The sequence below is a fragment of the Drosophila mojavensis genome, unplaced genomic scaffold (genome assembly GCF_018153725.1).
Source record: "Drosophila mojavensis isolate 15081-1352.22 unplaced genomic scaffold, ASM1815372v1 contig_81, whole genome shotgun sequence".
Classification (NCBI taxonomy): domain Eukaryota; kingdom Metazoa; phylum Arthropoda; class Insecta; order Diptera; family Drosophilidae; genus Drosophila; species Drosophila mojavensis.
The window spans coordinates 5,440,962-5,453,586 of record NW_025318907.1 but is presented as its reverse complement, the minus strand read 5'-3'; the positions used below and the strand labels follow the sequence as shown (position 1 = coordinate 5,453,586).

General features: G+C 38.0%; 1 protein-coding gene across 1 annotated transcript; it reads left to right on the top strand.

Annotated features, from left to right (window-relative positions):
- Window positions 1–2,978: 2,978 nt before the first annotated feature.
- Window positions 2,979–3,837, top strand: LOC6580802. Its single transcript, XM_002006569.4, has 2 exons — window positions 2,979–3,403; window positions 3,465–3,837. Exons 1-2 carry the CDS (start codon window positions 3,069–3,071, stop codon window positions 3,796–3,798), a joined length of 669 nt encoding a protein of 222 aa, XP_002006605.1. The 5' UTR covers window positions 2,979–3,068; the 3' UTR covers window positions 3,799–3,837.
- Window positions 3,838–12,625: the final 8,788 nt, after the last annotated feature.

The following is a 12,625-nucleotide window of genomic DNA, read 5'->3' as shown; positions in this document are numbered from 1 at the left end:
CAGAACATGAAACGTTAAGCGATCAAGTTTGAGTTTGTAGCGAAATGTAAACATTTGTTAAACTATTATGTAATATTAATTTGGAATTGTAAAATATTAGAGAATTGTAATAACAATAATCATATATAACTATAAAAAAAAAAAAAAAAAAAAAAAAAAAATATATATATATATTTACTCACAATAATGCGCTGATTTATCAAAAAACAAAAGAAACAAGAACAAAGAATTGCACACAGTCAAGGCAAATGAAGCTGAACCGAAGCTAAATCCAAGTATTAGACGATCTATATATTGTTGAGCAAACTCCACTTATAGTGCATATACATATATGAGTATATGGTACATGCAAATACATTTGAAATTCAATATATATATATATATATATATATAAATATATAAAACACTATATAGTTAAACAAAATTGATAACTCGGTTATCTGAGCAGAGAAAATGCGGTAGAGTATTCTTCAGTCGGATTCGATTTTATCAGCAACAATAATTCCAACCGTATGCTAACTGTATGTATGTATAATCCAAATGATATATATATGCAATTGGGCGTATCACTACTAAAGAACTATAAATTAAAACGGCTTTAAATAAAAACTGTAAAAAACACAATTGGAGAAATCTATTTAGATATTTTACATTTTAAATGAAAAAATTATGCCTATAAGAATGGGTAAGTACTATTAATATATTTTCCAACCAGTTCAGCTATTCAAGAGTCAAAAAGATTACGTTAATTTAAAGAATTTAATCAAGGATTGAGGGGTCTGATTTATCATAAGAAGTATTATATATTATATTTACAATATATCTTATATCTGATTTGATTTGATTTACTAGTTTTAAAGTCATCTTTGATATAGCAACAACATCTTATAGATATAACAAAATCAAGAATATAAACGAATAGTCCTTAAATGACGTTTTAAGAGATGTTTATTCCACCGAAGTCAATTATTCCAATATAGTATGTGTATTTCCGATAATATTCGTATATATTTTTAATTTATTTATAGATGTAGTTCTGTTCGTCTGTTAGTATATACTTTAACTTACAACATCCTTTCTCAATCATAAGATTATGATTATAATGCGAATAATAGTGAAAACAATTTTGACATTAAAAATAACGACAAATTATGATTTTGGGAAATATATTAAGTTTATAATCATTTAAGTTTCTTAAAAAAACGAACTTATATAATAATTAATTTATTATTATTATAATATTTTTCAAATTCTATTCATCATTCATTGTCTTCTATTATATAGCGTTTCTTGACTCTGTTTATTCATTTAAATCAATTTCGTAAGTTGAAGGTAGATTCGCCAGGGACTCTGCTATTGTTCTAGGACTCACTTTAAGTACTTTTCAGCTAACATTTGCGACTAAAGACCTTTGGGCTTTAGCGCGGCTAATAAGTCACTTGAAAGTCACAATAGTTCCACACACACAGACCACACTGCGTATGCGTTATGTAAATCCATTCAGAGTGCGCACTAAATCTTCGACACAATTGCGCGCTGAATTGCCGAATAAGGCCAAAGCAATTGTCGGCGATGCAAATCGTCGACTTTACAGGACGTGCCACAAGGGCAAGCCCACAGAGAGAGGGAATGAGGGCCTGTAGGAGATCGAGGCGTGGCTTAAGGTATGCGCATTAGCTTGGCCATGGGCCGGGCCGAGCTGGGGACAAATTTACTGAACATTCGTTCGAGCGAAGAGAAGCAGTGGTAATTAGGCAACTTGTCATTGCCTTTTGGCCATTTGGTCAGTTGACCGTTTGGCATTTGCCATTTGGTAGCTGGTGCCTGGTAGTTTGCTGCCTTTTTCTTCTTCTTCTTCTTTTCAGTTAACCTGCCTGTTGACCATCTCCGTTTTTATGGGCCTTTTGTTGGTTTTTTCTCTGTCTGCTCGCTTAAATGAATAATTCAAAAGTCGACGGGCAGTAAAATCCGCATTTAAGGCGCACAGTTGCCGTTGTGGGCTTTAGTTGTGGTCTCGCTAGTGAATACCCTGTAATCTACTTTCCAATGGGGTATATTGAGTTTTATGATGTGTATGTAGTAGCCGGGTAATTGTGTCTAGGAGCTCCAATGGGGACTTTATGCTTATCAGCTGAGCTCTACAAAAGACGTAGAACATCGTTCATAATTTTTGTTTTGTTTCGATTCAAGTCTGATCAACTGTGAATTCAACCTTTAGTATAGTTTGGTTAAAACATCTAAGTCTAAATAGATATATATGTATAGGTAGTAAGTATAGTATATAAATAGGTATTTGTTAGAATGACTGGGCTTTTGAATAATATAGCAGAGTATCTCATAGTCGACTTTCCTTTACGATTGTATCACCTAGATAGTATAGCGGAATGACTGTATTGACGTCTAAGTTTAGCGAGATGTATCTGAGTACAATCAGTTACAGGGTGTCTGCTAGTCGTTCACGCACGCTGTAGCACTGAGCTAGACATGTTGCAGTTGTTGTTGCTAGTTGCATTGTCACTGGAGTCTGATTGAGGTCAGTGAAATCCAAGCGCTTGACCACTCGCTCTTTTGACTTGTTCGCACTTTAAGAACTGCCAACTGGCAACTGGCTGCAGATGCAGTTGCAAGTGGACTTGGCTTAAATGGAGCTAGTGGCTGGACTGAATCCCCCATTGGAATCGGCTTCGCTGCATAAGGCGCAGTGGAAGACCCTAGAAAGAGGAGCAGCAACAACAACACAATGGGCTTCCGCTTTCCGTGTGTGTAAGACACGTAAAAATAGACACAATTAAATGCAAATCGAAGGCGGATCGATTAACTTGGCAAGCGGCACAGGCGGCGACACAGACATTGACATTGTCAGCGATAGATGGGCAGGGGGAGGCTGCGAGCTGGCGGTCGGGGGGCGCCGTTCGCAGTTCGTCGTGTGCCAAGTGCCGATGCGGCGGCGACTATAAAAGCGAACGCCCAGCAGCGGCAAAGGCGCAAAAACGTGTGAAGAGGACGTTCAGTCAGTTCCGTCAGTGTCCACACGGATCCCGCATTAGTTGTAGAATAGTAGTAGCAGCATGTTCGACTCGAAGATTAAGGTGCCCAAGTACGACTCGGACGCATTCGACAATGTTGAGTACGAGCTGCAGATGAGCTACACCCTGGAGACGGATCGTCGCGTCATGAGCTTCTACGATGCCATGTGGGGCATGGAGGTCACCGGGGGCATCGATCAATTCGAGCCGCTGACCATTGTGAACGTCTCGCCGACGGGTCTGGCCAAGCGCGGGGGCATGCGCATCGGGGACGAGATCACACAGATCAACGATGTGCCGGCCCTGGAGCTGACCTTCAACGAGGCGTTGCAGCTCTTTCGCAGATCCTCGCGATATGTGCGCGTCTATGTCAGGGGGTAAGTGAAACAATAGCTGGAGTCACGCAATCAGTTGATAGCACAATCCTAATCCTTACAGCGATGACGATGAGCCTGGCGAGGAGGATTGGACGTGCGATTGCTGGTTCAAGCCCCGCAAGCCCTGGAGGCGCGACTTTACGCCCATTCAGTGGACCTTCCCGTGGAACGACCGTCGCAAGCCCGTCTACAAGGAATCCAATTGCTTCATGGTGCCCAGCAAGATGGAGGAGAAGATTAGGGCACGGCGTGCTGCCACCTCGGCTGTCCACAAGAAGGAGGAAGCAGCGCCGCACACGCGCTCCCTGACGCCCACACCTCGGCCCAAGAATCAGCCCGGACCCAATCTCCTAGAGAGTGTGCTGCGGCCGCGTGGACCCCCACCCAGGGATTAGCTCGGAGATCAAATATAGCTGTATAGCATGGAAAATGTATATGTATATAAATATGAATATATATATTTATGGGCAGCAGGCAGCGGAACTTGTGCTGCAGTGCGTCCCGCAGCGAAGCGCTTTGACAGGCAACTGCGACAGTTGAAGTGTCACAAGAAGAGGCGTTCTGCTTAGAGATGAGTCCGTGTCGAGTAGGACACGCAAGTCACGTTGAACTTAATAATTTTATTGTATACAAATTCTAAATAAATGTGTAAAAAAATCTCAATATAAATAAATATTAATATTAAATGTAAAAAGAAAGGGGAGTATTGAGAAATATATCAAGTGCTCTATTCAAGTTTAAGTCACGCACCCATCTCAAATTCCGTTGTATAAGCGTAACGGCTAATTTGCACGAAGTTCAAGCCAGATTCTGATAGCGAATGAATTGGTTATGGTAGCTAACGGAAATGCGTCCCAATCAGTGGCATCCATTTCCAATTGGACAACTGACATGTGGAAGTGGCTGATCTCTGTCAACTTGCTGCTACTCGTCTTGCACGCGAGCTGGGCGCAGCGGGCCGTGACTTGTCTGGATCCGGTCTACAGGGACTGCCAGGACTTTTGTGAAGTGAACTGCATAGACGATCCCACCGAATGCCTATATAACTGTCAAAATGGCTGTGGCTGCCTTGAGGCATATGTGGTGCGCAACAATGGCGGCTGTCGGAAAATAAGAAAATGCCAATTCATAGAGCTGAGCACCGAGGACGTGGACACATCGCCCCAACCTTGTGGTGAAGTTGCCGAAGATGTTACGGAAGGCAATGACGATGATGGTCTCAATCTGTTACCATTTGTGCCGTTCAATCGTTTTGAATAATAAAATCTATACAGAAAACTAAGGCAATGCAGATTTAATGACTTACGTCTAGTTTCTTCCCATCGGAAAGTGTTAAGTTCCAGGGATATAAAGTGAGGCTCTTCTCGCGATGGCTCCCATAAAAAAAAAGCAACAAATATATCGAATTTCCAGTCGAAGTTAGCTAATTGGTGCATGAAATCAGTTTGAGCTTTTAACTTGTTTACTACTTGCGACCGTATCTGCTCTCCACAGTCTGGAACTGAACGTTGTATATAAGTAATGTGAGTGCTAAAGCAAGCGAGTAGTTGGTATTTGCTTTTCAGTGTGTGTGCTGAAGACAAGAAATTGTGATCCTAATGGAGCAGTTCACTCTTGAGCAAGCGATGCATCGCGATGATAGATAGACAATGCAAGGATAATGTTAATGTACATATACATACTTATATATATAAATATACAGTTGTAGGCATAATAATAATAGGCTGTACTACACCAAATATAATCCAAATTAAAATTTACCTAGCCCGATATTTAGAATATATTTTTAACGATTCCGCTTATTGAGTCCGTATGGTTATTGAGATGAAAATTCTAGTCCCTAGACAAATTTGTATGAGTATACGTATATGGCTATAGTGTCCTCCAGGTATAACGACGGTGCATTGAGAGTCGTTATAACCGGATTCTACTGTACATCAATATATCAATATGCCTATATATAGCTCCATTAATGCATCAACACAAAACTACATAAATACATCAATACTTCACTACATCAATACGTCAATACTATACTACTACTACTACTATAATACAAGTATTTGTGCATACAGGCTGCAATTATTGATACTATGCAATCTCTTAAGCTTTCGCTTTCTCTCTCTCTCTCTCTCTCTCTCTCTCTCTCTCTCTTTTTGCCTGTCCTTGGCAGCAGTTTGTTTGTATTCCCTTAACTGTCTTAGTTAAATGAAATCAAACATTTGATTTATTTGCCAATTGGGATTTGTGTCATGAATTTGGAATTTCGGCCCAATTAGCAGGACAAATGCAGCATGTGCTGCTGGCAAAGCTCTTAATTTGTCAATGCCTGGACGCAGCAGGGAGAGGATGCGGACCAAGGCCAGAAGTGCTGCACGCTAATAAAATGTAAATTGTGAAATCATAAACAAAAGCACATCAGCTGAAATTAATGTATTACATAGAGGCAAACAAAGACAGCAAAATGCAAATGGCGTAAATGGAGGAGTCGAGAACTCCACTTGGGCTGCGAGAAGGAACTTTCAGGCTCTCATTAAGCATATAATTCAATTTTCATTATTGTTGTCTTTGTTGTTGCTGCTGCCGCTTCCGCTGTGACGCTTAAATTTAGTCGACAATATGCAAATGACGCAAACACACACACACATACGTTCGTGTGTATGCTGGCTGTTCTAGTTGACCCTCAAATCCAATCAGAAAACGGAGTGTGTAGCCATGCTTGAAGCAGCTGTCGCCATCTGGAGGCCATTTGCAGATTAGCTGGAAAATGTGGATAGGGCATCGATTAGTCGTTCATGCTCATGCCAAATGACAATGCAATGCGCATTAATATTAATGTACAGAAATGTAGACAAGAAACAAGAAAACTGAAAAGAAATGAAAGCAAAAGCAAACAAAGTAAAAATTTCATTAATGATATTTTAATATGCAAGGAATTTGCACACAAATACAGACACTCACACACACATACACGAGCTCTCGCTCTCTATATTTGATGTGCTTTCACCCCCTCTCACGGCGTCTCTTTCTTCTTCTGTCTCTGTCTAATGAAGTTGAATGTGTTTTGCATGCTCTGTGCCGAGTTTTGATTAATGCGCAAATTGTGGAAGCTGTGAACGAAACAACTTTTAATCAAATTGAAAACTTGAAGATTTCATTGGATTTGCCTTTAATTAAAACCATAGCAAATCCAACATTTAATTGAATGCCTACACATTTGCTATGCATTTATTTAGTTAAGAGTTGTGGCTTGATCAAGAAATCATTTTACTATAATGAAATTCGCATGAAATCAAATTTGCCTCAACTAAATTTGAACTCTTTGATTTCAAGTTAAATGCAAACTTTAAATTCACAATGTTCATTTTAAAACGAAATAGAAATTAAACGAAAATAAAGCGCAGATTTCTCGTTAAAGTTTTCTTTTGTTAACTCGGAAATGAAAGTGGAATGAATTCAGTTGTATAATATTCGGTTATTAGGCGAGCTGCTTCTGGCTTTATGATCCATTAAAGAGCATTTATAGGCTATGCAATTTGCATATGTAAAATATATTTTATTTAAATTATTTATTTTTAGCATATCTACATTTAATATTTATTAGCACGTCTCACGCGCCTGTCTCTGTCACATGTGTAGCAGTTGAAAATAATTAGTCACGGTCTAAATCAAATTCAGATAACGAATCAATTGCCATGGCATCCCAATCAGCGGCATTCATTTCCAATTGGACAGTTGACATGTGCAGGTGGCTGATAATTATTGGATTGCTGCTTGCTCAATGCTGAAGCTGGCATTTGTGAGTTGTAATTCCTATGCCATTGATTATGCAGATCCTATCACAAATTTGTAAGTTGAGAATATGGCTAAGTATATCATAAAATATCATAGAAAAAATATATATGTGTATATGTGTTTGTGTATATTTGTGACGTTTTTGGTCGGCAGTCGGTTAGACAATAAAATAAAATTAAATAAAATTAAATTAAATTAAAATAAGTCTTTTTCTTGATTGCTTCAACCACAAAGCCTACAGATACATACATATATCAGATTTGGGCTAGTAACTAATTAAATTTACTTAATACAAGATTTAAATTATTAAACTTATTGCTCACTGTAAATACTTACATATAAATGTATATCATATACATATATGTAACCTGATGAGTCCGCATCAGCTGCCATTTGGAGTAAAAGTTTTCTTAGTTTTTGCCAGATAATAATCTACGTTTGATGGCCAAGCGAAAAAGATGAAAAACAAAACACCAAAAACAGTTTAAACACTGAGCCATGCCAATTGCAATTTACGTTGGCCACAAAAAGCTTAAAAAACCAAACACAAAAGAAAAAGACAAAAGAAAAAAACTAGTTGTCATTTGGCTTTCGGCTTCGGGTAAAAGTCAAGTTGAGTCATTGGGAAAACTTGCACTTGACAAAGTGAATGCCATGTAACAGCTACGAGAAAACCCACTGAAAATTAACCAAAAAGGAAAATTTTTGTAAATCAAATGCAAAACATGATGACTGGCAATAAGGCTCTTTTGTTGCACATAAAAGATACCCTGTAAATGGCTAACTAGAGCAACCAGGCGGTCTGTGACTAGCGGCTACCCTGTAATGCGTTTCAAGCGGCTGCCATTCATATATACCAGATTCTTATTTAAGGAAAATTGGGTGTATGCTTTAGACTCTATATTACTGGAGGATATACACACATATTAAGAAGATAATATTTATCGCTCTCAAAATTGATAGCTCATATATGACATCATCTTTTATATATATACGTTTTTATTAGATATGAATTGCTATATATAGGTATAAATATATAGCAATTCATATCTAATATTACTTATCTCAATATCTTATCCTTCTCTAATATTAATTCGTTTACACCGATTTTCTTATAGCTACCAAATTCTCAGCTTTAGAAACTCCCCAAACAAACTGCAGTCAGAAGTGTTTCAAAAGTTCAGAAATGTCAAATGCTGCTCGTCTTTCGGTCTCTAGCCAACCGCTGCTCCAACCCCTCCAACTGCAGCGCCGCCTCCTGCTCTACTCACATGAGACTCGGATGCTGGGCAAGTTTCTCAGCTGGCTGGCTAAAGCCAATTTACAGTTTGTGTGCGACGATAATATTTTCCAATGCACTCTCAGCTAAAACCGAATGCTTTAAGCTCAAGACCACAAGGTCGCTACGTGGTCGGCCATTAAACTGGCTAACGGGTCGAATGCTGTGGACTGTGAGTTGGGCAAACAAGGCATCTTAAAATTTGGTAACCTAAGCTCTGCCAAAATGTGGGTCAATCTTAAGCTGGCCAAATAAATGGCCAAAACGGATGAACTGGATCAGCCAAAGCAGTCAGGCAAACACTTGAAAAGGGTTCTCATGTAGCATATTGAAGAAAAGCTGAATAGGCAAACAAGTGGTGCAGAAAATATGTTAAAGGCGACTCGCCTCGTCGTCGCACAGCCGTGGCTAAGATGTTAAGATGACCCCAGAAGATTGATGACCAGCATTTTGTATAACTTAATCCTTGCACCTTCGCCAAGTGCTTGAAATGCACAGATAGAGCTGTAAAATCTGAAATCTGTCAGTTTGCGAAGGGGCCGAGGCAGAAAAACCAGCTTACTTACGGTTGATGTATGTGGTTGTATATCACTTTTTTTTTCTTGGTTTTTTTTTTTGAGTGCTTTTCAATGTTGACTATCTCTAAGTAAGACATCCTAAACATGCCTTAACAGAGGAAAGCGAAACCCATTTATTATATTAAATTAAGATGCGTCTAAAGCTTAACTTTTTAGCTCATTCGAAAATTGGGAATTTCCAAATTGTAATTGGTATTTATTCGATATCCTTAAGCGTTGCTTATTTACATACAACTGTGGTGTCTTGATTATCTTATTTTATGTTTATATAACTCTTCTTTTCTCAATTTCTCTTATGTGTAATATCTTAAACTTTTAACAATAAGTCCTAGTTGCAAAAGTTTACACAGCTTGATTATCTCTCTCTCTCTCTCTCTCTTGCAATGGATATGCCTAATCTCCTTGTTCTTTGTTTCTTTTTCTATCACTATGTTTTTCTGTGTCTGCTCAGTCACTCTATCTCTCTCTCTCTCTCTCTATCTCCCTCTCTCTTTCTCTCTGTTTACCTGTGTTCACCTCTCTCAGGCACTCCAATAAACATTTCATTTGCGGTTGACTCCCGCAAACGCATGCATAAATTATGGTAATTATAATTGTCTACTTATATATATAGATACGCAGCCGTACACATGCATATACAATGTATAAAAACATATATGTATGTATGTATAGAGACAGATCTATTGCATTTTCATCAACTCTGAATTGCAGCCAAAAGTTTCAACAACAATTTATGACCACGCTGTGCACAGCTTCTAGCCATTGTCCTGTCAGGCAGCGGTTGTCATTGTCATTGTTGTTGTTGTTGTTGTTGTTGCTGTTGTTTGTTTGCTGCTCAACATGCAACATGAATATTTCATGAACGCCGCTTTAAATAAAGTTGTTTGCTGGCAGTTTTTGCTGCTGCTGCTGCCGCTGCTGCTGCTGCATCAATCAATGGAAGACGATGTCGACAACTGGACATTGGAGTGTCCTGCTGGCTGGCTAAACATGTCATAAAGCGGCAAAGGCAAAACACTTTTATCGCTGCCCAGTTGCCCGACCAAAGTAACAGCGAGCTGCAAACAAAAACAACAAACGGCAAACAATTCACTTTGCTCATTAGCATAAGGACACAACGGAGAGCACTCGGGCAGTGGAAAACAGCAGGGAGTATTTCGAGTGGGGGGACAGTGCAATAGAGATGTCCCTCTTAATTACCAACACATTCCTAATGGCCATCATTATCCTGCTCCGGGTTAAGCTCGGCTCAGGCCAAGGCAGTCGGGGAGCAAAGGGCGGGCGTCGGATGTCGGGACTATCGACGCGGTTTAACGATGCTTTAAATACGGTATAAAACAGAGCCGCACAACGTGTAAATGTATCCCAGTTTAACAAGTTGTTCAATTTGAATACCCTGTTGACAATGTTTGCAAAAGGCATATCAGCTAGCATCATAACACAAAAATGTATTTCACTTTCATAAGCTGTGGCATTTAAATACCCAGTAAGCAAAGTTGAAAATAAAAGTTATATAGGTTTAAGCAACATTTTATAAAATAATACAGCTAATGTTAAATATTTAACTAAAACATATGTATGGTATATATATTAGTCGATTAGTATTAATCAAGTATAGATATGTATATTTATAATTTTAAAAGTGCGTGTATACCCGTTTCATTTGCTATGCAATCTGCTAATCAGCTTCTCCAAAGAGAACTAACATATTTTATGATGCCATACAATCTTCTCGACTGATTCAAACATTAGAGAGTTTTCGCCAGTCGTTCATTTCCAGCCAGTGCCCAGCTCTGCTTGTTTGTTTATCTTCACTTTTCCGGCTTGTGTCCTGGCTCTGCGACATGCATTTAAATTTGTTGTTTCGAGTTGCATTTAATCAGTGTGCCGCATGCGCTGACAGAATATTTGTTGTACTCAAATTGGGACTCGACCCTGTTTTGGGTCAGCGGTGAGTGCGGAGAGCATAAGTTCAAATATTTAATGCTGCTGTCAAATAAGTAATTTGTGTTCAAGTTTAAACAGCTGCAGCTAAAGCGGACAACGAAATGTTTAACCAAATGATGTATGAATGTGCATAATTGGTTCTTAATAATACCGTACAAATATTTTATAACGGTTATTAAACAGAGTATCTAGAAATTGGAAAATCTTCCACTGGACTGTGATAATAAATCATTTCGCTTTAGACTTTATTTATGAACGTTTAAAAAGCTAAACGCAACACTTGAACCCGAGTGGCCTCAACTTGAATTTATAGTAATTACAATTTAACCCCATATAAATTTTGGTAGGTATATTCCCAGATCTTTCCTCACATCGAACTTCTCCCTGGCTTCACGACCCTTGATTGCATTCTCCTAGCACTTGGCTCTGGCCTTCGCTGGAGTGGCAGCAGTTCAAGCTTCAGCTCATGCAAAATTAATTAACGTAGCGCCAAACTTTTGCCACTGCAATCTTTTGTCATAGTTGCAAGTCGGCGTGCCACGCCCCTCAATGGACCAGGCTAGGTCCTTGGCTAGCGGAACGCTCCCCAGGCTGTACAATCCAAGTTTATGGGAACCGGCGGAAAATGTTCCGCAAACAAAGCAACAAAGAAACGAAACGAATTGGGCTAAGAAAAAGTTTGAGAGAGACAAACAGACGGGCAAAGAGTGAGAGAGATATACAGGAAGAGATAGTGGGAGCAGAATGGAAAGAAAGAAACTTAAAACTAGCTGACTGCCATTTTGCGCCCAGGGAGCTGCCTTTAGCTTGCCTGCTTGAGGCTTGGAGGCTGCACGGCAAAAAAAAACTTCGACTGTGTATAAGGAAAACAAATAAAAATTTGATTGATGTTAACAATGTGAAGAGGAAACTGATAAAATAATTTCGTATAAATTTGCAATCTTTAAAATAATCAACAAAAAGTAGCCCGAACTTAATGCTTCATAATTTAAATTTTTGATTTTTGTTGAGTGAAAGTTTAATTTTGTATGAGCTTGAGATTAAATTATGTATTTTTTTTTTTTTTACTTACAGGTAAACGCCTTCGTATTAAGCGAATTACGTCTTAAGCCTCTGGCCTGTAAAATTTGTGATGTTAAATGATGTGGAAAAGAGACAGCTTTCGGCTTGAAGAAAAGGGAAGACATGTAGAAAATTCATTTTTTTATTACGGAAATATATATCATATTTTATTATTTATATAATAAATTTAGGGTGGATAGAAGATTTATTTAAAAACGTAATAAAGGCTATCATTAAAAATTTCGAAGTAGATTTGTGTAGAATTATATAAATATTTATTTGCTTAAAAATAAATTACAATCCCTATTTTATTGTATATTTAACTACTACGTTATTATAAATAAAATTGTATAACATATTAAATACTTTTCTAAAATAATTTACTGTAATTATAATAATAAATAACTTAAAGAGTTTTATATATTTGTAAGAAATAATTATTATTACACATTGTTTACATCAATACCAAATTTTTATTTTTTTTTTATTATAGAATGAATTTTAGAATGTATTCTGCAAATTGATAATAAGAAAATTACATTTAAATGTTTAATTATTATA